Here is a 27,500-nt window from a genome sequence, read left to right as displayed (position 1 = left end):
ATTTGTGGTCAACCTAGAGTTTGAGGATGTAAAATTTGGTTTGACGTTGGTCCAAAAGGGGCCGGATTAAACAAGTTGAAGCATTAAAAATGAGCGATTGTTGTGTATTTTAAAGTGCAGAGCAGTCACGTTTTGAGCTTCTACTGGTCTCGCACATTCACAACATGAGTACTCCCAGTGTTGGAGTTCACCAAACTTAAACGCAGTATCATGTGAAACTTATCTCTAGGGTTGCCAAAAATATTGAGTTTAGTACCAAGCGGTACTGTAATTTTAAAAACGTTAGGGTTCAAATGTCTACAAATTGGTACCAAACTCGATACTTTTGGCGACCCTACTTGTCGCATGAACTTGCTTATCTGATCTGGCGCATCGACATACATATGAATTGGATATGCTGTAATACTCAATATAATATAGTGTTCAATACGATCTCCGCGGTTCAATATGCATAAGGAATTTGTGTTTTCTTTTTTACCATTTTTGCATTTAAATTGTAGTTTGCATTTTACCCATTTCTTTAATTACTTTCTGAACTGGCTCTGTGCAAGCTAGAATATGTGTCCCTGCGCTGAAACATGCGATTAAATGTCCCATCATTGAATGCTAAAGTTCAGGATTCTTTCACGTGAATACATGGGACCCGAAGCCCATACCGTAGGTATCTATATATGATTAAAAGGGACCTATTGTGCTAAAATCCCTTTTATAAGGTTTAAGTATACCAAAACTGTGATCCTAAAACAAAAAACTGAACCAAACCATAAGAGTCTGTATCGTTGCACCCATGTTATGAATGGAAATCAATGAGGTGAAAAGTGCAGCGTCTGATCGATTGATATTATATATAGAAGGTGGTAGACATTTACTTTAGGTTCTTGATTCCTGTTCACCCGGACCATAACCTTGACATTGCTAGCATCATGCTACACCTTTTGAAGCTACAAAAAACTGTTGTTGAGTAAAAGTACTGTTGCTATAAAGTAATTTTAGTATCGTTTATGCCAAAGTTCTGAGTTATTACCATATGTTTGGAGTTTTAATAATGGTTTATGCACTTTTGGTTACAAATGTTACTTCATCTATGAACGAAGACGTGTTTGTGTAAATATATTTTTCCAAATAGGTCTCCAATTGAAGTGTTCTTTATAATTGAGTTAATTACATGTTGTGCTTCATTACTGCGTTTACTTGCAAATGCACACAGAGACGTTGACTTTAGAGGACGTGGTAATCTTGCTGAAGTCCTTGAAGGCTAAAACTGTGGGCTGTGATCTGACTCTCCGAAGGAAAGGAGACGGATTGCCTCTGATCTGCCCGACACACTCCCTCAGGCCTTTTTAGCAGCAGCATGTGTGTGTGTGTGATTCTCAGGGGCTGTATTGTTGAGTTTTAGGGCATTTCTGCTTAATGCCGGGAGAACATAGTGACAACGTGGTTACATTTTCATTTAAACCTCACTATAATATCCAAATATAGTCAACATCATGTCCTGCTATGGATGTCATTTTTCTGACATCTGACTGTTGTTTAACAGTAATTGAACCATGCAGGAAATGTTAATTATTTTAAGCACAATATGTACAATTTATTTGTTAAAATATCCAAAAACCACTAGGTAACACTTATTTATTTTTATATTGCTGACCTGTGTACTTGCGTTATCCCAAATGTTTAGAAGAATGTTCAAATCTAGTTTGTGTTCATGCTAGTGACGCCACACAACCGTAATTTCCAGATTAGTTTGATATAAAACAGTAGGGGTGTCACGATTTCGATTTTTAATAAAATTTATGCTCAATTTCGATTATCGAATCAAAAAATAGAATCGTCGATGCTGCCACGCCCCATGTCACGTCAGCTTGGCTTGCCAAGCGGGAAAAAAACAGGCTTGTTGAAGTGCTTGTTAAACTGCAGAAGCAGGAGACCCGTCGACAGAGCTTAAATCCTCTCCTCTTTCAATGAAGTCGCCGGTGTGGAAGCATTTTGGATTTCCAGTGAGTTATGTTGACAACGTTCGTGTTGTCGACAAAAAAAAACACAGTTTTGCAAGCTCTGCTATGTACGTATTACGGTTCGTCCGATAGACAACACCAGCATCGCGATCCTCCGCCCGCCCCCGTTGCAAATCCGCTCACGAAAAGTACACACTCAGACCCTGTTTACACTGTCTTTGTTTTTAAATGGCATTTTAGAACAACAACGATTTGACATCCACAGTGGCGTGTAGCATTTCTGAGCAGCCCTCCTTCCTCTCTACCTCTGAAAATGCACATCACGTGACCACACAGACACAGACGCACACACAGCCATGCGCTTGAGACAGCAGGTCCAGGCAGTCAGAGGACTGCTTCAATCTTTCACTCACTTGTACTTTGTCATTTTAGCGAACACCTCAGATACTGTTGGCTGGTTCCTGTTGGTTGTGTGTCTTTTTTACCGACGCCATTATAACGACACCGATCACTGCCTATTCACGAGTCTCACAGAAAAAGTGATTGACAGGTGGTAATTATGTGTGTGTCTTGCCTTTATTCATTTACTGTATGATTTGTTTATGGGTAAAACAAAGACCATGCAGGTCAGGTAGTTTAAACGGTAGGCTACAAATGATTAATTGGTCATTCATTAATTAATTATTCATAATCGAAAATCGAATCGAATCGTGCCTTTAGAATCGAAAATGTAATCGAATCGAGGATTTGGAGGATCATGACACCCTTATAAAACAGGAAAACAGCAGCAAGGTCTTAATAGGGTATATGGAGAATAATACTAATAATTTCATACATTTATATCGCGCTTTTCTGAACACTCAAATCTTTTTACACATTTTTGGGGGAGAATCCCAATCACCACCAGTGTGCAGCATCCACCTGGATGACGCTATGGCAGCCATATTGTGTCAGACCACACAACACCAGATTGGTGGAGAAGAGACAGAGAGATGAAGCTAATTATGATCATGGGGATGGTTAGGTGGCCATGATGGACAGAGGCCAGTGGGCTGATTTGGCCAGAAAACCGGGGTTAAACCTCTAATCTTTTTCGAAGGACATCCTGGGATTTTTAACGACCACAGAGAGTCAGGACCTCGGTTTAACGTCGCAGGGCGTACTCGCACTATATACAGTTGCCTTGGAAGGGGCCGAAGCACGCTTGTCCCCCCTCCCCGTCTCCCCTGATGGCCCATTACATTCAGGCCTGGGCACGCTTACGTCATGATGATGGGCGGTTCAGTAAGCGCTCTCGCTCAGCACAGAGGAGATTTCTTTAGTTATATCGTTTTAGTCGTTTGTTATGCAGTGACACGCAGTCAAATATTTCGCAGAACTGTTTAACCACTTTTGACGCTTATAAACAATCGTAAAGTGCTCGTGCTGCACATATTAGGAGGGTTGCTGAAGGTGCAGCTGTCGTGCAGTGAGGGGTTTGCGTCTTTAATAATCTACGAATGTTTGCGTTCAATCAACAGTAAGAAAGATTAATAAATCCATATGAAACAATCTCGTAAAGTCATGTCTCGGCTTCAGTTTCGGGCTCAGGCACGCTTTGCACTCACACTACTGAGCCCAAGTGAACCGTTCTCTGGCACGCCTCTTCCACCCGGGCCAGGGTTTGCGGCATATGATTACAGAATTAAAATGCGTACGATATTAAACAGAACAATTAAATACATGTGAAACACAAAACCTTTTAGACAAATAAGTGTTGTGATTTATTATTTTGCTATTTGACCTGTTATAAATTTGAAAATTGAAAGTAAATCTAATGAAATCATTTAAATAATATATAATAGTCATTTTAATCCCTACCCAATTTAATATTTTAATTAACAGTGTTCCTTTTAAAATACAGTATGTTTTTATAAGTACGGATAATTGTAATAATAATAGCCTTTTTATTTTGGTTTGACTTATTGTGAGAAGTTTTGTGAGTTTAGCATGATGATGCGTATCAAATCATGACTTTAAGCATATCGTTACACATCAAGATGAAATACGATGTTGAGACCCCGCCGGGCTGATGTCCTGGCTGACATTGAGCGGTGTCTGCATTATAGATGTGCGTGTGTCTGCGACTGTCAGAATAAAGCGTTCTCTTCAGCTCTGCTTTTACAGGCTCCATTTGTTTTCCAGATTTGAATCAAAGGTCACTTTGGCCATGGATATTTGCACTGGAATTATAATGAGCTAAATTGGGCCAGTGCTGCAGGCATCTGTGTATATGGTCATGAGTGTCAGAGCGGTACTGGGCAAAATGGAGACTAAGAAAACAGAAAACTGATAAGGGGTTTTAGAGAAAGTATTGCGTTTGATAATGCCTGCGCAAAATTCAGCTATAGTGCAGTCTTAATTAAAGAGAATTTAAGTGTCTAATATACTTTCAATTGCCTTTACTGTTTGCATAAAGTGTGGTCTACTTTAAAACTTTTTTGATCAGCTTTTGTTTGCTTTTAGCATAATGTTAGAAGCAAGTTTATCTAAACATTGGGCCTCTGCTATTAATGTGTTATCGCATGAACTTCATCACTCATTGTAAAGTGAAATGGAGATTTCCTATAGTAGGGAGTAGGGATGGGACAGTTTACAGAAAAACCAACCTCTATTTTGATTATATTGTACCATTAATGCTGTTAAAGGAAGTTTTTTAGCTGGGTGGAAAACGCTTAGGGCTCTATTTTAACAATCTAGGCGCAAAGTCTAAAGTGCATGGCACAAAAGCATTAAAGGCAAATCCGAATCTACTTTTGCTGTTTTAAGGACGGAATAATACAGTGTGTGCCGTGGCGCATGGTCGAACAGGGTTGAGCTTATTCTCTTAATGAGTTCTGGGTGTAATTTGGGAATAAACCAATCAGAGTCTCTGGACAAATTGGACAAAACTCAAGCTTTTTTTAAATTAAACATATAAATATGCCTAAAATAAATAATACTAATAATAATAACATTGTACAAAGTTCTAGTGATTAAACTGAAAAAAGCCCCCCGAGATGAAGGCATGGAGGCAGTGTTTTTTATATTTATGTTAAAAACACTTTTTGTAATATTTTAATCCTTTAATACTTTTTCATTTGTAAAGATATTTGTGTATTGCTGTACATTGTGTGTGTATTAAGCAATGTGTAAGCGTGGCGCACAACTAACGCACTCTGCGCTGGACTTTAGGATAGATTTGCTATTTAAACAATATGGCGTAAAACAGGAAAATTAGGGTTGCGCTGGTCTGAAAATGGCAACAAATCATGGCAAACACATCTTGCGCCTTATTGCACCATGTGTATAATAGGGTCCTTCATGTGTAGAGTCAAAAAAACATATATTTTTTAGGATTTTTAGACCCTTTTAACAGTTTTTTTTTTTCATTAAATGTATCTATACCATAGACTGTGAAAAAATATAGACGTGCTATCCGTGACCTCACCAATAGGTTTCTGAAGAGCTCAAATTAAGCTACAAGTGGGCGTGGCTAATCGTAATGGGCTAAAACGTGGAGCGAAGCTGCAGATGCCTGCTAGCATTTTGCTTAGATGAGCTTTTACTTCCAAATACTTCAGATACAGTCTGTGTTAGTAAATCCAAGGCTATTTATGAAATCCAGGCATAATATGACAATGTTTCAGATGACTGTTCAATAGCCTGCAGCTAATCAATCTGTCTGATTCTGGAGTGCAGTACAGTTCTAAAGAAAATTATTATCTCAAATAAAATAAAAACATTTATAGATAATAGTATAAAAGAATTTGACCTGGCAAATGGAGGCCACTTGAAAGGGTTGTGGACACAATTAAATGCACAGCATGCCATATTATCTGATAATTGTAGAAAATAAACCCAAAAGGCATTTGACTGTGTAAAGCCACATAAAACAAAACAAAAATACGATTTATTTGCAGAGTTCAGCAGCTAATCAGCCGGAATCAGCTAAGAGCTACGAGACTGCGAGCAGCGAGACATAGCTGTTAATCAAGTGGCCACACCGATAATTATGCAGACTTAATGCAAATGAAGCTGATGTGTTTGCTAATTCATACAAACTTTGAGTTCAGTCATTTGAAAGTGTACGATTTTAAAAAGAAGGCGTGGCACCAAACCCCACCTCTAAGCCTAACTGTCATCAGGGGACGAGCAAGTCGTAATAAAATCTATGAATGAAATTGGACGAATTAGCCACTAAATCAAAGAGTTAAGAAATAGAATTAGCATAGATATCAAGTGATCCACACTTTAAATGATATTTACTGCTTCATCATTTTGGTTAACCCTATTTTAAGATATCCTTGCTACACGTTTGAAATTCTTGCTACTATGCTTCCAATTAATTTTGCATAAATACAAGCAACTAACCCTAACCCATGTTCTAACCCTAACCCAAGTAAGTGCATGTAATAATTCTCAGTAGTTAAATGATGGCCACCTTCAAATAAAATGGCCTAGTTTTGTTTATTTGGTTCAGTGTATTAATCTTTTTTAGTGCACAACAAGAGCTTGAGTGCTGTGTTGTCTGTATTAGCTCTTGAGTTTTCTTTGGTCTATGGATCTACTCTGCTATTTTTGCTGAATCCTTTATTTTCGGATGAAAATAAAGAAATAGAATCGATTAAAAACAACAAAAACAAGTCACGCTGTTCTAAAATTAGACCCGTTTTTACTTCATCAAGGTCATGAATTGTCCACATGTGAGAACTAGTGGAGAACTGGAGTCTGCCCTGTTGTAGAGTTGATATTGTACCCGACAGACGCCTCGGGCAAACACTGTCACATTAGCTTTCCAGCACAAACCTTTCATTTCCCCATAGAATCTCTGTCTGTCGGTGCTCTTTAAGCCATAAATCTCTCCAAACGTGAGCTGACATTTACAAAAGCCTTCATTTGCTCGAAAATTGAGCAGGTATTTTAACATCAAGGAGGGATTTGAGTAAAGATAAATAATCCCCAGATATTTGTCAGGTTAAAGTAGCATATATAAGCCGTTTTTAAAAGTATGGAAAAACTATTTGGATTTAAATGACACTTTAGTTTATTTTTATTTTTTCACATTGAGTTGACTAAAATTGATGTGTATTCTGGAGTGGAAGGTTTTTTTGTTGTTGGTTGGGTGTTTGTGTGTATTGTAGCATTGTTTGTGTTACTTTATAATGCATTTCAGGCCTCCTGCAAATGTGCGTTATTTATTTATTTATATTTATTTTTATTTATTTTTATTTATTTTATGTTTGACGTCATCTCAACTGAAAATCAAGAAAGGGTGGGAGATAAAGTAGCTCCTCCCCCTTAAAAAAAAAACATCCAATAGTGGTATGTTTTTCTCACAGCTCTGCCAGTGAGAGTGGTTGAGCTCAAGTGCATCAAATAATAATAATAATAATAGTAATAATAATTCCATACATTTATGTAGTGGTTTTCTAAACACTCAAAGCGTTTTACACTTTTAGGGGAATCTCCTCATTCACCACCAGTGTGCAGCATCCACCTGGATGACACGCCGGCAGCCATATTGCGCCAGATCGCACACCACACACAAGCTGATTGGTGGAGAGGAGACAAGAGTGATGAAGCCAATGATATGGGGACAGAGGCCAGTGGGCAAATTAGGCCTGGATGCCAGGGATAAATCCCTACTATTTTTTCGAAGGACTTCAGTTTTTAAAGACCACAGAGAATCAGGACCTCAGTTTTAACTTCTCATCCGAAAGACGCCACTCACTGAGCAATATAAAGTCCCGATCGATGTAATGGGGCGTTAGGACCAAAGCAAGATCGCAGGTTGTGCTCCCCCTGCTGGCCTCACTAACAGCACTTCCGGCAACAACCTAGCTTTCCCATGTGGTCTCTCATCCAGGTAATAACCGGGCGCAGCCCTGCTTAATTTCAGTGGGGGACCATGTGAGAGTTGCAGAGAGCTAGCTGCCGGAAAATAAAAAAAGCAAATGCGAAGGGAATGGGCGGGGCTTGTCGCATACTATAGAGCATTTGATTGGTCAAGATTTGATGGAAAAACTGAAGTATGAGGTGATTTGAAGAAAATGCTGACTCATTTAAGCAGAAGTGACAAACTACCAGCTTTAGATGTTGTTATCAGTGTTATAATTTTTAAACGTAAATTTTGTCACTGTTTTGGACAAGTGTGCCGCAAGCCTACGTTTGAGTGAAGGTTTCGGCCGTTAGATCGCCCCCTGGGAGCTGGCTGCAGTACAAGTCATAAAGCCCGCCTCCTCCGTGTTAATGAAGGAGACTTGAGCCCAAATAAAAAAAAATATTACACTTGCAATAAAATGTCCCGAAAGATGGTTCTGGTCGATTAAGGCACTGGTTATTGTGCTGAAATAGGTGCAGATCTTCATTTTTGTAAACAGTTTGTTTTTAGCAGTAATTTAATGCTGGGCGTGTCATCGTGATTGACAGCTGTGATTGACAGTTTCTCAAAGCGCGGCGTCTGAGCTTCGGCAGGAGACTGAAGTAGACTGAAATGTTATTATTCGATTTCTGTGTTATTTTACCATGACAAAATGAGTTCAGCAGTAAACTATAGTTTCTGACATACAGATATAATATATAGATATATTTATTCGCTAAGTTCAGGGCTTTTTTCGGGCTTTATTAGTTTGCTGATACACGCCTAGCCACCCAGATAGCAAAACACAGTTCCGGCTAGATTCTCGCCTGCCAGAGACTTATCTCTTAGAGCTCAGACTGACTAATGTTACCTCTGCTGGACCTACTCCGGATGCCTGGACTCACTGCCCGATTCCAGCCCGAGTCAATCGAGCCAGATGCGGCGGCCGAGCGAGCAGGCGCTGCCGCATGCGAGCCGGAATCAGCCCGCGACGCCGCGAGTAAGTTATGTGTTGCGGCCTGGAGCTGGCACGATTGAATATGTAAAACCCTCATATTTGTTAACGTTATTACATCCATTTGTGTTGATATGACAGCAAACGCATGCTGAGAAGTTCGGGGGGCGTAGTTGATTTTACATAAAGCGTTTGATTGGAAGCTCGACTCTGCTCATTTTCGCGGCTCCTCCTCTGGCTCCATCAGACAATCCTTCTGCGCATGTCTGGCTCCAATTTCAGCAGTCTTTTGCGACAGTTTGTGCCCGTCAAGCAGGCGTTTTGCCCTCAAGGCGTTCAATGGGAAAAAGGGCTGTCGCGTCGTCCATATTTTTTACAGTCATTGGTTTTGGAGCACACTAGCTAATAGATAGCCTTAAAAGTAACATTAATGAATGTTAATTTTAATTTCATGGGACAAATGATAATTTTGTCACCAAATTCTTTCATCAAATGTACTCTTCCTTTAGCATTTCTTCTGTTGAACACTAAAGGAGATATTTGGAAAAAAGCAGGAAACCTGTAACCCTTGCCTTCCATAGTATTTGTTTTTCATACTGTAACTGAGGCCAGCTAGTGAAGCGATAGGCAGGTAAACCTCACTCCTCTGACATCAAAAGGTGCTTTAGCAAAAGATGCTAAAGGTCATGGTTAGAGCAACTGACTCCCATGCAAAGAATCACTGCTTTGATCCCAGCTCAGAGCTGATTGGGTGCAGTAGGACCGGTGAGTTAAACGTGGGGGCTCGTCCGGGATTGGAGTGAGGTTACGACGTTACGACAGCTAATGACATGCTATGCAAGTAAACCTTACTTCTCTGACCTCAAAAGGTGCTCTAGCATCAGATGCTAGAGGCCATGGTCTTTAGCCTCCTAGTTAGAGCAACCAACTCCCATGCACAGAATCGCCGGTTCGATCCAAGCTCAGAGCGGATTGGGTGCTGTAGGACCGGTGGGCTACACTAGGTGAGGTCAATGGTTGCATGTTTTCAGCTTTCTTCAGAATATCTTCTCTTGCGTTCAGCAGAATAAAGAAAGTTTAGAATATGATGTTTTGGAACCACTTAAGGAAGAAAAATCAGCGAGTAAACATTCATTTTTTGGTGAACAGTCCCAAATGTAAATATACTGTACAATATTTAAATAATTTAGTCACATGAACAGTTGTTGTGTTTTAATATTGACCTTCACAGACCACAGAATATTCTCTTTAGACAACAGGGTCCACACAACATTAGCTCTGTTGTTAGTGCTTTAATGCGTGACCGCCTGAACCTCCATTGACTGTTTGTTCATTTAACCACAAGAGGGCAAAAAAGTCATTCAGATCCACATTATGGAACTAATTAAGTTTTGCCAATCTGCTTCGTTCATAATTCATGTTCAGTTATTAGATTCTTTACGCCGCCTTCTCAGGCTCACATGCTTGATCGCTTGCTGAGTTTTGCTTTTATTTAATATGAAAACACTAAATCCTTGTTACAATGAATAGTACAGTGGTTGGACCGTGGTACATGTGGATGCTGTGGTAATGAATCACAGCCATATTCATGTACAAAAGTCTACTTTTTGTAGTTTTTAAAGGAACAGTTCACCAAAATTATAAAAACTACCCCATAATTTACTCACCCTCAAGCCAACAAGTAGATGAGCTTTTTTATCATGCCATTAAAATATTTTCTACCATATTTTTATTCTTTTGATAAAGGGTGGGAATAACATAATCAGAGTATACCAGCAAACATCATCTACACACATACCACCGAACCACCAGGAGGCGTCCCTTGCTCTTAAATGTGAAACTATGCTTTTGATTTTATTTATCCAACTCTAGAATTCAGCGACTGGCAGGGCCGGAGTGGGACTCCTTTTTAGCTCTGGAGTTTAAAGCCTTAGACCAGCCCACCTCAGTCGATGACTGAATATATTAAAATAACGTTATTTACAATTCAGTTTCTAATGACACTAACATGTCTTTTTCAAGGACACAGCTGCTTTAGAACTTCAAATGTTTTTTTCATAAATATGAGAACAATAATTCTTTATAGATATCCAGACCTTTGTAACGGTCGTCACACACACACACAAATATGTACCCCTACATAAGTAACCCAGACAGTATTTTATGTCTTAACACTGTAAATGAAAAAAATATATTATACTCTGCTAAGGGTCGATCTCGGATCGGCAGCTATTGATGTCTACTCTTTTTTTTATTTTATTTTTTTTTATTTATTTATTTATTTTATTTTATTTTTTTAACCCTACTCTTTTTCTCCCCTTTTAAGATTTAAAAAAAAAGTTATGTCAGATTTATTAATGTAGTGAATCATCTGTTTTTTATTGAGCAGGTGTAATATTTATTAATATTAATTAATATTTACTAAGGTGCCGCTGTTTGGGGTGGAATGACAGTTGCATCATCATTAACCTGCAGGCTGCATTTTGCTCACGGGGCTGCGAGAAAATAAATAAAAAGAGCGGAGCTGTGGCAAAATAATGGATAAAAACAAGTGAGGTTATGGTCAAATAAACAAATAAATGAAAAAAGTGGAACCGCTGAGAGTGCAAGCAGCTAGGGACACTGGCCCTCGCGGCCAAAAAACAGACCGGCCCACCGGGAATTCTCCCGGTTCTCCCGATTAGCCCATCCGGGCCTGGCGACTGGATTTTTTAATTAAAAAAATATAAACAGTTCTGTTACAAAAACACAAATATCCACTTTAGTTTATTTTTCTCACATGTTTGTGCTTTTAAAAGCTTCAAAATAAAAGCCACACTTTTATACCTTTTATACAACATAAAAGGGTCAGGATCAAATGTATAAATAATTTTTGTCTGACAGAAAGTAATGTACACCAAGGGGTTTTTGAGGACGGGTAAATTGCTAGGTAATTTTAATATTTATTTATTTATTTTTTTTATTAATAATCTGTGAAAATGTAAAAATAAAGCAAGAAACCAGGAAAAATGGTGACACAAAAAGACACCTCAAATGATGTAAAGAAAACTTACAAGTCCTCACAATTTAAACAACATTATTAGTCCTTGTGTTGTGTTAAGAAAAAGACTGGATCCCACATTTGATCAAATTTTGCAGAGTTCCCAGAGGTGGCATCTTTAATTCTTTCCAATAAACCAGTGCAAGAAGGCAGTCAGAAAAGAGGCCTAACATTTTTCTTCCAGAATCAAAGGGTAACTTTCTTAGCTGTGTTTATGCCATACTAAACAGGTAAACATACAATTTGGTTGAGAGTCTCCAGAAAATCTGGCCAACCAAAAATTGCTCTCATTGAGTCAGGGAGTAAAACACAGTTGTGAACCTTAGAGATTTTATTCTTTGATGAACTATTTCTTTGAGTGCTTCAAACTCGGCTTGATTTAATCGATGTATCGTGTATCTATGTATTCTGTACCCTATCCCTTCATTCATGCTTTATACATTGAATGCCTTCATAGCTTTTATTTTGGTGGTCTTCCAGTCTTAAAAGATTTCCTGCTCTATAATTCCACTGATAAGTTATTGTTGTTGTTTTTTTCAACAGAGTCCCCTGAAGCAGATGCTGTAATGGACGTCAGCTCTGAGGAATCTTTGGACTCTGAGGTTCTCTATGACTGTGTGATCTGTGGTCAGAGTGGACCGTCCACTGAAGACAGACCCACAGGACTGGTGGTTCTGCTGCAGGCTTCGTCAGGTACTAAAAATCCAGCATTTATCATGTTTTCATGTGTACATCAACCCTGAACAATATCACTTAAGCCAGCATTAATAGCAAGATTTGTTAATGACACCATATCAAAGACAAACTTTTGTTTTGAGCAGACAATGTAGTCATGATATAGGGCAGGAATTTAACTCTTCATCAATTGATCATTGGATTTAGAATATGAGGATTGCATTAAGAAAAAGAGAAAATAGCTTTTCGTGCATGTTTTTTTGCACTGTAAAAACATGTAATGCCAAAAAATCCAATTTACTAATATTGTTTTTTAAGTTGCTAATATCTGTGACTAATATCTTTGTAAGTTTGATTTAAGTTGAGATGACTAGAAAGTTCAAAACAATTCATAAATACACAAATCCAGTTTGCAAATTCAAAACGCAATTCATAAATACATGCACTAGACACAGATTAATCACGATTAATTACATTCTATATAAAGAATGCAATACACACACCCACATAAAAACAAAATTAATAAATATAAGCAATACACATACATATTTTAAGTCACAGCAAACTTTTGTATTGGATGTGATTAATCGTTATTCAGTTTACCTTAGTACTAACAAATACACAAATCAAATTGAAAATACACAAATCCAATCCACATTTATGAGTTTTAAATTTACTATTTGGATTTTTGAAAATGCAAAATGCGCTGTGCACAAAATACTTTTATTTTGTAAATGTATTATTTTTGAGACTGATCTGGCTCCATACATTTTTGCTCAGCACTAATACACAAATCCAAAGTGTAAATACACAAATCCAATCCACAGTGTTATGTTTTTATTTATGAATTGTGTTTTGAATATATTAATTAGATTTTGTAAACCTAAACTCCGCTGTGCACATATGACTTTTATTTTGTAAATGTATTATTTTTTTAGTCTGATCTTACTCCATACATTTTCCCCAACACTAATAAATACACAAATCCAATCCACAGTGTTTTGTGTGTATTTATGAATTGTGTTTTGAATTTTCAAATTGGATTTGCGCTGAGCATGCATGACTTTTATTTTGTACATTTTTTTAAATTGATCCTACTCCATACATTTTTGCCCTACACAAATCCAATCCACAGTGTTATGTTTTTATTTATGAATTGTGTTTTGAATATATTAATTAGATTTTGTAAACCTAAACTCCGCTGTGCACATATGACTTCTATTTTGTAAATGTATTATTTTTTTAGTCTGATCTTACTCCATACATTTTCCCCAACACTAATAAATACACAAATCCAATCCACAGTGTTTTGTGTGTATTTATGAATTGTGTTTTGAATTTTCAAATTGGATTTGCGCTGAGCATGCATGACTTTTATTTTCTACATTTTTTTAAACTGATCCTACTCCATACATTTTTGCCCTACACAAATCCAATCCACAGTGTTATGTTTTTATTTATGAATTGTGTTTTGAATTTATTAATTAGATTTTGTTAATGTAAACTCCGCTGTGCACATATGACTTTTATTTTGTAAATGTTTTTTTTTTTTTACTGATCCTACTCCATACATTTTTGCCCTACACAAATCCAATCCACAATGTTTTGTGTGTATTTATGAATTGTGTTTTGAATTTTCAAATAGGATTTTTTAAATGTGAGCTGCGCTGTGCATGCATGACTTTTATTTTGTAAATGTATTATTTTTGAGACTGATCTGGGTCCATAAATTTTTGCTCGTCACTAATAAATACAAAAATTCAATTGGAAAATACGCAAATCCAATACACAGTGTTTTGTGTGTATTTATAATCTGCGTTTCGATTTAACTAATTGGATTTTTTGTAAATGCGCTCTACACATATGACTTTAAAATTGTAAATTAATTAATTTTGAGATTCTTGGGGCTCCAAATTTTTGCCCAGCACTAATACACAGATCGAATTGGAAAATGTACATACCCTATCTAGTGTTTGGTGTGTGTTTTTGAATTGTTTTGAATTAAATAATTGGAGTGTATGGGTGTTTCCCAGTGATGGGTTGCAGCTGAAAGAGCATCTGCTGCATAAAACATATTCTGGATAAGTTGGTGGTTCATTCTGCTATGGCAACCCCTGATTAATAAAAGGACTAAGCTGAAAATGAATGAATGAATTTACAAAATGGAATTTGTAAAGTTCTTCCATGTGCTGTGCATGACTTTTATTTTGTAAATTATTAATTTTTGACACTGATCTTGCTCCATAATGTCAGTGGAATAAACGTATTATAAAACATTACAAAAACTGTCCTGATTCCAAACTTTTTATTCAGCCTTTATTTCTTGGTCTCATCACGTCCAGTTTACTGGAGCTCTTTAACTGCTCTTTAAATTTGCCCGTTTAGTCTACTGGTTTTAGCAACCATGTTTTAATTGCTTTATTTATCAAGTGTCTTTTCTTGCCACGCTGCTGTGATAAAATTAACTTTCTGTTTTATGTACAATTCCTCGGCTTTGATTTGTCCAATTTGTGATTGTGAAATCAAGATGGAATTTCACAGTGTTGGAAGCAGTGTGACCCTGTCGACCCTGACGTCTGTCACAGTGTTTGAATTTGACATGAAACTTCGTTATAGTATGCAGATTGCATGCAGACGAGTGCTGTAAATGTTAGGAAGGCAACTAATTAGCTTGTGATTGCCATTTCTAAAGAGTGTGTATGCATGTGTGTGTTTCAGTTTTGGGTCACCGTTGTCGTAGTGACATGCCAAAGCGATTGCCCACCACAGACGAAGAACACATCTACCCTGAGGACACATGTGGAGCCACACACGATGTCAGGCTGTCCCTTATGCAACGCTATTTTAAAGATGTATGTATACACACGTCAGTGTTTTACATGAGTGAATTCTACATTCAGTGTGAACCAAATTAAACTGCTATTTTAAACGCAATGGTGACATTGTTTGAGCTGTTTCATGGGGCATTGTATATCTAAGTATTGTTATTGCGATATATCAAAGAATCGTTATCGCAATAATAGTATATGCAACATCTTTAATGCAGAGAAGTATGATAATTGAAGTTAATTTAATGTGCCATGATTTGTGTGTGGAATACATATATTATCCAAATCCGACCAATCAGATGAGGCCTTTACTATCTTCATCCCAAGGTTATTATAGTTAGCGAAAACGAACATATGAAAACTAGAACTGAAAAACATTTTCGTTAACTAAAATAAAATAAAAAACAATATTACAAAATTAACAAACTGTGTTGTGTATAAACAAAACTAACTAACTAAATAAATTATAGCAAAAACGTCCTTCGTTTTTACCTTTGTAAATGTATTTAATACACACTGTAAGTCTTTTATAAGTAAATCTGTTTACTTCGTGCTGCCAGGTGTTTGACCCGTACGGCACCTTAGAGTCTTTAATCCTGATGCCACTGGCCAGATCAAGCTGGTTCTTCTTCAATCAGTCCCCGCTGTTGCTCCCGTGACAAAATGGCTGGACATGACAGCATTAAATACGACCCGAGCAGATACTTAAAAGTATTAATTTAACACTTTTGTGCCCAATAATGGGTTTTATTTCTATATTAGTGATCACAATCGTGAACAAATTATTATTTCTAACCGGATCTTCTAAGTGAACCGGTTGAACTAATTCACCAAATCAAACTGAATCATTTGAAAGATTCTTGTCTCCATTAACGTTATTGCAATTATCAACAAACAACATACTTTTTAACATGCCTGATACTCCCTCTATCTCGAAATCAATCGATATATACTGAGTTATTCAGTTATTAGAACAGTACACTGAGATCAGATTCGAGAAGCGGTGAACTTGTAAAACTGCGCAAGCGTGATTCAGTGAACTGAACACAAATAGTACATGACAGCCTGCTGTGACTGAATTTAACTTGAACAACTGCAGCACGGTTAAACTGAGGGCTTAAATGAGAAGATCTGGCGACACGTACGTTTATTTCATAACAAAGTTATAATGGACTATAAATAAGTGAATCATGCTTCTATTCCTCTGTCTAGTATAGGCCACATATGAAATCTGCTTCCTTTCATTGCATCAGAAAAGACAAAGCTGCATCCTAAATCTCATGCTTCTCATCATATAGTATCAAAATCAGTATGCAAGTCGAGAATTATGTCAATTCATTCAAATTACAACAAAAAAGATAATTAAGTGATTGTTTTATTTAGGTGTTCAGTACTTTGCTGGTATGTTTATTGTAAAAAGTCTCCCACGCTTTGACATTTTCCCTGCTGCAGGTTATCACTGTTTCACCTTGTAAGCCTTTTGTTTAGCGTTATTTTAGAATCTGTTGTTAAATCTCTTTAGTAGCTTGTGGGTGATTTTAAAGAAGTCTTTTCATTTTCTTAATTTCCCCAGAGTTCCTGTCTGCAGTCTGTGTCTATTGGCTGGGACGGAGGGGTGTATGTGCAGACGTGTGGCCACACTCTGCATATAGACTGTCACAAGTCCTACATGGAGTCCTTACGGGTGAGAGTTTGTCAGCTCTTCATAACTGATCACCACACTAGAGGTGTCTAAAATAATAAAGGCTTCCCACAGTACTTGAATTTCAGACTCATGGACTCAAGGCCTGGAAAGTACCTAAAAAAATAGGTCCTTGACCTATATATATATATATATACATATATATATATATATATATATAAAGCTGATTATAATCAAGTGACCCTTAAATATCTACAAAAATAGAGCTTTAGTTAAAATAGAGCACTTACAGGCATATATTTTAATGTTTAAACCAGCCCCAGAAAAAATTTCAATGCGTGTTACTCTCGACCACCCACTGAGATAAACCAAAAGTAAGCCGATCATGTAGTACAGTACTTTAAATGTCCAGACTCGTCTGTGCCTTGAGCGAATCAGTCTCGTGCTCTCCACTCCTCCATGACCACCACAGCGGCTGCTCGGGATACGGCCTGGTCCAGGATTATGGAAACCTGGGGATCATCTCGTCGCAGGTCTTGGATCGCATCAGTGGCCCTGCATAGTCTCTGGGAACCTCGGGATGAGTATCTCCAGGTGGAAATAAAGAATAAAGAGAATAATTAGCGTAGCTGCTGTTCACAAACATGACCTCCGTACAGAAATTTTAAGTATGGAGCAATCACTGCTTTTTTTAATGTCTAATCATCTTGTTTAATCTCACCTCTTTTCGCAGCGCTGTACTACAGAATTCTACAAGCTCAAACTCTAGTGTGACCATGGCATGAGAACAGAAAAAAACAACAGTATAGAGCAGACTGAATGCTTTATGAATAGTCAGTGAGACATTAGCCAATCATGACAAAAAGGATACTGTATCACCTGTTTTTGAGAACTAGTCAGCCATTAAACTTCATTAAATCAACCATTACCGAACCTGTTGTATTTGCTTGTTTTGCAGAATGATCAGGTTCTTCAGGGGATTTCTGTGGATAAAGGCGAGTTCACTTGTCCGCTTTGCCGCCAGTTTGCAAACAGTGTTTTACCTTGTCGTCCTGGACGAGGGATGGAAACCGGAGCCTGGCACGCACCCAGTACCAAGAGCATGTCTACACTGGTGAAAGAAGTAGAAGACCTCCAGGAGCAGCTGGGCATTTTCCCAGTAAGAGCCAGCATAAAGCAAAGAGATCCCATTCTGGTATTTATTAGAGTGCTCCCCATCCCCTCTTTTCTGTTCTTTCCATCTCATCCCTCCATTCTGATTCAGAGTAAGAGCTGGTGCCACACTGACCTTCATGTGATCTTTCATGCCCCATCTAACATTGCTGTGGTTTAACTTCTCATAATGCAAAGACTCAAGTTGGTGTCATATATGCATGTCAAACATTAGTGAGGTACTGAATTTTCTGTCACTGAAACTGAAAGACAAAAATAGCCATAAATAAGTGTATGAGCCAAATTGTGTCCCTTTCAGTTTGCTGGTTTTGCTCTCCCTGCACTGTGAGAAGCGGCTTTCACACTGGACAAACAAAGCACTGCGCTATGAAACCCGTTCATTTCAATGGCTTGTACCGTACAAGGGGGGTTTGTTGTGCTTTGAAGTGCACATTTAACAAGCTTTAAAATTTGAAATGGCTCAATATTAAGGTCTTTGCACACTGAAGTCTGAAATTTTTGTATGCCTTTTTTTCGTATTCATATTCAAAAATTTGTCATGTAAGCAAATATAGAGTCCGATGCATATTCATTATCCATTCTGAAGATTGTGTTCTTCCCATACTACATAGAGAAGAGGGAGATTATCCTCAAAAGCAAAGTTTATTTCTGGAAATCAGTGGAATTTTGAGTGCTTGTGTTTTACATTTAGTCATTTAGCAGATGCTTTTATCCAAAGCGACTTACAAATGGACAATGAAGCAATTTACACAACTATAAGAGCAACAATGAATACGTGCTGTAGGCAAGTTTCAGGTATTTAAAGTGTAAGAAGCAAAACACTTGTCATTTTTATTCTTTTTTTTTTTTTTTAATAATACAGTTAGCTGTAGAATAACTGTACCTGCAGCGTAGCTCCCGTGCTTTGCCAGTGTTAGTAACAACAGGAATTAGTAAACACATAATAAAAGTTCAATGAAAACAATAATAATTGCAAAGATAAAGTAAAATAAATAAGTACTCAAGTGCTTTGTCGGTGTCTTTGCTCGGTGGAGTCGCGCAGGTAGAGTCGAGGGTTTTCACACTCGTCGGTCTTCACACGAGGCTGCCGAGACTAGCTGCTTAAATTCACCTCTGAGCGCTTGCTGATTGAATTCAGCTGGACACGCCTCGAGAGTACCCACAATAAAAACAACAAAAACTGAGGCGGGGGGGCGCGAAACCGTCCGCGAGACACACACAAGCTCTTACAGTAACCAAGGAAACAGTGAGTGAACTTTCTAATAATACTGAAAACAAGTCTAAATGTCCTAGAACCATACACAAACAACTGAAAACAAGTCTAAATGTACTTACACACTGCTGGTGTTGTTGCTAAGCACACTAAATGTCCTAGAACCATGCACAAACAACTGCAAGCAAGTCTAAATGTACTTACATGTTGGTCTCATTGCTAAAGTGCTTTTTACTTTTATAAAGTGATACTTAATTTTATGCACGTAAACAAATTCAGAACAGAGACTAGCAGTACCTTCAGACATTATAATAGATGGCGGCCGCATTGACATGTCACAGCAACGGGCCGAAGTGGATCATGAGGCGATTATAATGGACAGGCTGCAGGCTGTACGTCAAATGTACGGACACAAACACCCCAAACAGCAGCAGGGGAGATGTGCGCTAGTCACAGAATCCAGCATATAGGGATACTATTCTATCCACCACATTCTGTCTCTTATTATGCACCGTGTTTGTCATAAAGTTATCTGTGGCTATGGTGACAACATTTTGTATTTTGCCTTTCGCTTGTACGACGGCTCTGAACTGTCAAAACACCTCTCAAAGTGCTTTCTTGGATGCGAAAAACTGAAGAAAACGTACCTGGTTTGAATTTTTAATGACGGACGAAAGTTTTAGAGGCTGTGTCTCAATACAACGAGAGGTCAAATTTATATTTAAACGTGCAAAAATTACGGATGAAATTTTTGGATTCAGTGTGCAAATAACCTTTACACTCTAGATCTTTCGCACATGTTTACTTATCCATGCATGAATCGCACATGCTCATCGAAAAATCTAAGTCCACCCAATTAACTCTCCAACAGGACATTTCTACGTAGTGTTGTAGTCTTTTTCTTGCTGCGTGTAACAGTGGCGCCTGCAGGTGTACGGCTGTACGCACAGTGCGTACCATGAGAGGGCGCGAATTAATGCCGCTTTTAAATTTTTTTATTACATAATTTACATTGATTAATAAACAGCGTACACTACGATACATTGATAAAGCAAGAAAGAATAACAACAAATAAAGGTGTGTGTTTTAAAGTATGTATGTACTTGCATGGTGGGAGATGGGTAAAGAAATCTATTGGCTTTAGTCTTACTGGTGGATTTTCCGCACCTAAAAATCATTGTTCAGATAGGTATTGTTTTAAAACAAGGTTAAAATGAGTAAACGCTCTTTAAAACAGCAAAACTTAATTGAGACATTTGCCAAAAGGCCTAAAACTAATAATACAAATACCGCAGTCTCATTATCAGCACCTGAGTCGGGGAACCTGTCTCGTTCATCAGACAGATCAGATCCAGCTGCTGCGCGGCCTCCTTGCATGGAACAGCTATCATTCAAGGTGTTTTAAACAAGTTTATCTGACAGGCTGGCATAAATAAGCAGACATCTCCTTTCTCACGAGTTTCTGAAGTGTCTCACACTTTCAACCGAGTTTGTTCCACCGAGGTAAATGTTCAGTGTTGTTGCGAATATGCGAATTTGTAAACATCTGTCCTGCTCTTTCACATTATTTGATTAAATTAATTAAATTGTAATTGACCGGCGCAACATGGGAAAACAGTATAATTTAGGCCCCTGTAAAACTGAACATTTCACTTTAATTTTGCCAAGATTATTATTTTATTATAGTTGAGTTCGTGGTTCGGCATTGTTAAAGCATATTGCGGGTTTTGAAGTACTTCAAATGTTATTGGTTCTTCTACTTTATTTAGAAGATAACTGACCAAGACAAATACTTGAACAAAGAGACAAACAATAAACGAAATTGGTTTTAAAAAGACATTATTTCTAAGAAAAATAGGCTACAAATTTTATTTTTGTTTGAGCCCGTCCACTACTCAACTGTGCGGGTGGATGATTTTCGGTCAGTGGAAAGTAAGGATTTAATTAATGCTTCACTAATTGTATTTTATCACAATTTTCTGTCATATATTTGCAAATATTTTAATGTCATAATTTTAAAGATTACGTCTTGAGCGTCTGATTTTTCCTTGGTGCTGATGTGCTTTTATTCTACATTTAGATTTCAGCAAAATATTAAAATCAAAAAGGAAACAAGTTATGTCATAACGAATGCCCTTGAATAATGCAGCCTTTGACAGCAAGCATCAGTGTTTCTTGACATGACTGGTGGAAGAGGGCGGGGCGGTGCTGAATTTGTGCGTACCTTGGAATAAAATCCTGCAGGCGCCCCTGGCGTGTAATATCGCTAATGTGCTGTAATGGCAACGCTGTTAAAATTACACCTCATTTTCATATTTTGTCCAAGTGCATCCATAATGTTCGGAATTTTCATTTTGGTGCGTCCCCCTAAAAACACGCATGCCTTCACAAATGTTAAGTTATTTTCCCTCTTCCCAGATCGAGTCAAACCTGAGTAAAGAGATGGAATCTGTTATAAAGGACATTAAAAACACCACACAGAAGAAATACATGGATTATGGGAAGAACCCTGGGTCACCTGACAATGACTTCCTCTTCATGTACTCCGTGGCCAGGTGAGTTAGAGCCATTTAATGTTTTCTTTGCATCTATATGTGACTTAAACAATAGATGGATCAGTGTTTTTTTAACTATTTTCAGTATTCTCAATACAGCATCAAGTGTTCATTGTTGTATTGTGAGTTTTAGGATTTCATTCGGGTGTCTCTCACATATAGTGATGGTTACCATTGACAATATTAATTACCAAAGAACCAATGTCATCTTAAAATCTTCTTTTTAGTTCTACTGTAAAATGTAGATACTTGGTTTTAAGTCGGCCTTGTCCACAGACTTTTACATATTCTATCTCTTTCTCCTTTCTCTCTCTTTCAGAACAAATCTGGAGCTTGAGTTGGTTCATCGTGGTGGGAATCTATGCAGTGGAGGGGCCAGTGCAGCTGCCAAACGCTCCTGTCTCAGTGAGTATCTCTCTCTCTCTCTCTCTCTCTCTCTCTCTCTCAAGTTCAAGTTGCTTTATTGGCATGACATTAAGTACAGTATTGCCAAAGCACTTCAAATATAAAATATATTAAAAACATTGAAAAATTAATAGTAATACAGATAAGATATAACGACACACACACAAAAAAACAATACATTTGATAAATATAATAATAATAAAAAGTTTAAATTATTTAAATGAGATACATGAGTTTACATTAACCATTTCTTATTGTGTGTAGGGTGTATACATATTTTGCAGCTAGTCTAAATGTCAATTCGTCCTCTCCGCGTATATGGTAAAGTTTTTCTGAGTCATTTAAATTAAAAAATGAACTGATCAATGTTTCAAATTGGGGGAAAAATATTTCTCTTGTCGTGGTGTATTTGGGGCAAAACAGAAGGAAGTGTGTCTCATCCTCAATTTGGTTTGTGTCACACTGTTTACATATTCTCTTTTCCTTAGGAGTCCAGGATTTTTTATGTCTGCCTTTTTCTATTTCTAGGTCATGATCACAGAGGTGATATTTAGAAAGAATGTGCTTTTCTTTTAATTGTTTTAGTAATAAATAATTTGCCAACTGTGTGGTTCTATTTAGGGCCGAATAACATTTAAGTTTAGTCTGGAGGTTGAATTCAGTTTTTAGTTTTTCATCATAGTTATATTTTAATGTTTTGTCAATTTTTTGTCAATCTCTCTTTCTCTCTCTCTCTCTTACGTTTATTTGTGGTTATAAGTATACACGTAAACAACGTTTTTTTTTTTTTTTTGTCAGTTATTAAATTTTCTTTTGGGTCAAGCAAAAATGGCAATTTATGACACCAGAAAAATACAAGTTGAGCAAAACTCAAGTGGCTGTTTAAAAACATTTTTTTTAACTTGGTGAAATCCAGAATTTTAATTGATTTCCAGTATTACAAAACAATGGGTGATCTTATGTGTTTTGAAAAAAATTGGTGTTACAAAGGAGTTTTATGTCAAATTTGTGATGAAAATTTAGAGTTTATAGTTCATTAGGCTGTTTCTAATTTTTATGTGTAACATTTGATTGTATAACGTCTTTAAAATGTTTATTAAAGGCGTGTTGAAAATTCAAATTCTCTCTCTCTCTCTCTCTCTCTCTCTCTCTCTCTCTCTCTCTCTCTCTCTCTCTCTTTCTCTTACTATTTTTCTTTTCCACTAAAACCAAAAATCACTCCCATGATCTCTTCTTTTGTGCAACTAGTCACAAAATACATTCATAATGGTCATGAACGATTCTCTTCAGTTCCAGGATTGTGTGAATAAAATTGTTCACAATCTTTGCGTAGCTTGTCTGTGAACTATGACTCTTGTCAGTGAAATGACGTATTCCTGACAACTGCAAATGGAGTGTCCCTCACACAGGTGAGTGGGCTTGACAAACCACCTGTAGAAAACATGATCTTTCATCTCTGACACTTTAACCCAACAATCAGCACAAAAAACACACAAATGAACACTGTGGATGTCTATAGTGTGCTTTACACAGGTGATAAGACTTGACAAATTAACCGAAGAAACCCACTTCTGTCTCTCTAAAAAAGAAAAAAAAAACTCTCCTTACTCTAGCACCTAAATGACTCTGTTTAGCAGTGCTTAATTTGTGAATTGTGAGGTTTTGGAACAGATTGGGATAATGGATCCGACTTGTTACCAGAGGATGTAGAGATGTCGCACACGAAAATCGATACCTGGTTGTGGCGTGTTGTCACGGATGAAATTGAAGAGCAAGGGAGGGGGAAGAGGGTTGGGGAGTCCCGGAAGAAAGTGAAAGTGAACAGCGGACGGGGGAGGAGGGCTGATCAGTAAAATAAGGTGCCGGATCAGATGTCAGAGGTTCTGGATCCGGTGTGATCCAGCACAAATTAAGCCCTGCTGTTTAGTAAATGCTGCTCCATCTGAAAACAGTTGCCGGAGATTTACTTTTTAGGTACATTTAGCATTTTTTATTGCAAAAATGTACCTAAAATTGGCCTCCGATTAATCGTGCAACCTTAGTTTTTGCCTTATGCTACTTTCTAAATCACATACAAATGTATTAAATATATCTCCAGTTCTAGTTCACAAAGATTTATCTTGACATTATAATAGTTTTTTTTGTGTCAATTAAAGGTGATGTATGTAAATTTTTGTCTACTCTAAAGCATAAAATATCGTAACATGTTTTCAGACATTTAAGAAACATGCCCAGTGAACATTCTTGTTTATCTGAAAAACGATGCTGTAGTTAGATATTTTGCTTTGAAAATGTGCGTTACGTGCCGGAACCTCTTTGTTTTGGTCCCTTTAATGCACCCAATGCCAGTTTAGCCAATTATATTTCAGTTTCCTGGGTTGACTTTGTTGAAAACCACATATTTCATTCATTCAGTCATAAAGGCTGTCAAAGCATGCGTCCGTGACCAAAATGCGAAGTTCCACATGAGGTGGTTCTTAATTAGCAAATAATATAAATATTGCAAACATAAACATTGTGTGAGCAGGTTACATTGTAACCGTGTGTCCTAACAACATGCTACATGATGAGATTTGCAGTGATGAGCAGTTTGGCACCAGACGAAACATGGCAGAAATTTAAATACAGCCGTTCAGAAGCACAAAATAGTGCACTCACAACAAAGTGGTAAGGTTTATAATCTAGTTAACACTTATTAAACCTCTTTACCATTATTAAATGAAGATGCTGAATCACTGATATATGTTGACTTGCACTAAGTCACAGATGTTTTTTACTCGCAATTTGCGTCGACGCTTAACGCCTCGCGACTAAATAACGGGTGCCAATGTGATTGTGCACACCAACGCGCAAAACGTCAGGCGCAAAAGCGTCTTAAAAAAAACGCCTCATGCTCGTTTTTTTTGTTTTGATGCGTCGCGTCAAAACCTTCTCCACCAATCAAATCGGCACTTTTGTTCACGTGCACGGAGCTGCTGAAGTTACCATAAGCAGCACTTGGAGGCGCTAAAGCGAAAAACTGTCAGTGCGAATGCACATTGAAGAAGATGCCCTGAGGCGATATGAACATGGAGCTGCTTATTGCTCTGTGAACAATAATCATTTCTTCATCGCTAGAGTTGCTGCTTGAGCCATCCATGCTTGTTCGAGTCACCAGTAACTTTAACAATAAGCGTGAGAATGGCCTTTCCTCCTCTTCTTCTGTGTTATAACTGGGTGTCAGAAGCTTATAGTTGTGCAGCGCCATTTAACGTCAAAACAGTGATTTAGCATACTCCTCAGATTGAAGCCAGTGAAAAGCGATTGGGTTTGAACACTGAAAAACGTCTTGTAAAACGCTGACGATAAACGCAAACTTAAAACGTCCCGGTGTGTAGGAGCCTTAAGGTGAACTATCTGCTGCTGCTTTCAGTAGTATGGCACTAAATGTCATGTAAAACGGCATTCAAACTTAGTTTGTATGTATGTAAACAGTTTTGTTGTTCCGCTGCTAGAAATAGAAGCCGTTTCTAATATACAAATTTCAGGTGTTGATTAGGACAAAAACTCCTTTTAATATGGAAAACATTCCTTCTATCGAGTGTCTTAAATTAGCCTTAAATAAGCCTTTAGGTTTGATAGTCAGGCTCGCTCCTGTTGGTGTCGTCAATCTGGCAACCTGCGCTTGCGTTTGTTTTGAATCAGGAGTGCAATACCTAGTTGAACCACTGGGCGTCAAACTTAGATACTGCACCTTAAACAAACTTAATGTTTTGCATGTGTTTAATTTGCTGTATATCAGCCCTGCTGCTTTTCAGATATCACATCAGTCTCAAAAGTGAAAACTACAATTCCAGAACAGTTTCATAATCTCCAAATTGAAGTTCACTGTCTTCAGTTCAGTGTTTAAGGACACAGTAGGTTGATTGCAGGAGCCTTCAGGAAATTCAGCCTTGCTCTTTACCAAACCCTGAACCCTAACCCCTACACCACAGCAGCTAAATGAAATTTTCCTGTTGAGGAGCTCTGACTTTCAATGTGACTTGTTTTCTACTATCCATGGTTTAAACAGAAGTGACTGTCAAGTAATTAAAAAAGCCATTAATTTTAGGATAATGCAGTGCGATTTATTGTATTCGCATAATGACTACCTGAAAGAAGGAGATTCAGGTTTGCTGTTGTTGGATTTTTGCCATCGAGACCATTCAGTCGGCATACATCCACACACACACACATTTCTACACGCTCATTTTTTTCTTATGAAAAAATCCAAACACTAAAGCGCAGCTGAAGAGATTTCACAGTCCAGCAGCGCAGCCATTTTCTGAGCTACATTAAACACACGTCCACAGAGAGCGGCACATTTACTCAGTCTCAGTACATTAGAGATCGCATCAGCAGGAGAACTGCAAAATAGAAAAGTATTGACAAAGAAAGAGGACTTAGGTGGCGTTTGGTGGCCATAGTGGGAGCGAATTGTCTGTGGTTGCATTTGGTTTTGGTTTGAACCAAAGTTAAATTTGTCCAATGGTGTGACAGCAAAAAAATAATCGTATACAAATAGCATGAGAGCAAATACTCCTTATTGTTGGACACTAGTCTTTATATCGTGCTATTTATTTTATATGAAATTATGATTTTTTTTTTTCTTCTCCTTGGATGTTTTCGATAAATAGGGGGGTCGCACCAAAAGACAAAACTTAATTATTCTAGTGGTAGTGGTTCCAAAATCTGAACACGTCACTTCACAGGGTTTTCAGTCACATGATCACATTGTCCTTCAACTAATTCATGTTTTTTGGTGGAATTACTAACATAAAATTAGCATACACTCACCGGCCACTTTATTAGGTACACCTATTCAGCTTCTCGTTGATGCCAATAACTAAAAAGCCAATCACATGGCAGCAACTCAGTGCATTTAGGCATGTAAACATGGTCAAGATGATCCTCTGCAGTTCAAACCGAGCATCAGAATGAGGAAGAAATGGAGATTTAAGTGACTTTAAATGAGGCATAGTTGTTGGTGCCAGACTGGCTGCTCTGAGTATTTCAGAAGCTGCTGATTAAGTATGATTTTCATGCACAACCATCTCTAGGGTTTACAGAGAATGGTCTGAAAAAGAGAAAATACCCAGTGAGCGGCAGTTCTGTGAGCGCAAATGCCTTGCTGTGCTACTATCGTGGACATTGATAAAT

General features: G+C 37.7%; 1 protein-coding gene across 5 annotated transcripts in view; it reads left to right on the top strand.

The window, feature by feature from the left end:
* ubr3 (ubiquitin protein ligase E3 component n-recognin 3) overlaps positions 1-27,500 on the top strand; it is a 119,203-nt gene that overhangs the window by 69,286 nt on the left and 22,417 nt on the right. For 3 of the 5 annotated variants that reach the window (NM_001423758.1, XM_021478824.3, XM_073911864.1), the window contains 6 exons: positions 12,375-12,524; positions 15,225-15,358; positions 16,908-17,018; positions 17,935-18,135; positions 21,781-21,917; positions 22,237-22,322. In NM_001423758.1, coding sequence (NP_001410687.1) covers positions 12,375-12,524; positions 15,225-15,358; positions 16,908-17,018; positions 17,935-18,135; positions 21,781-21,917; positions 22,237-22,322 — 819 coding nt within the window. Of the gene's footprint in view, positions 1-12,374; positions 12,525-15,224; positions 15,359-16,907; positions 17,019-17,934; positions 18,172-21,780; positions 21,918-22,236; positions 22,323-27,500 lie in introns of all 5 variants that reach the window. The other 2 variants (XM_017357738.4, XM_021478823.3) reach the window with 1 other exon arrangement.

The sequence above is a fragment of the Danio rerio genome, chromosome 9 (genome assembly GCF_049306965.1).
Source record: "Danio rerio strain Tuebingen ecotype United States chromosome 9, GRCz12tu, whole genome shotgun sequence".
Classification (NCBI taxonomy): domain Eukaryota; kingdom Metazoa; phylum Chordata; class Actinopteri; order Cypriniformes; family Danionidae; genus Danio; species Danio rerio.
Note: the sequence above shows the minus strand (reverse complement) of the source record. Positions and strands in the feature narration are given on the sequence as shown.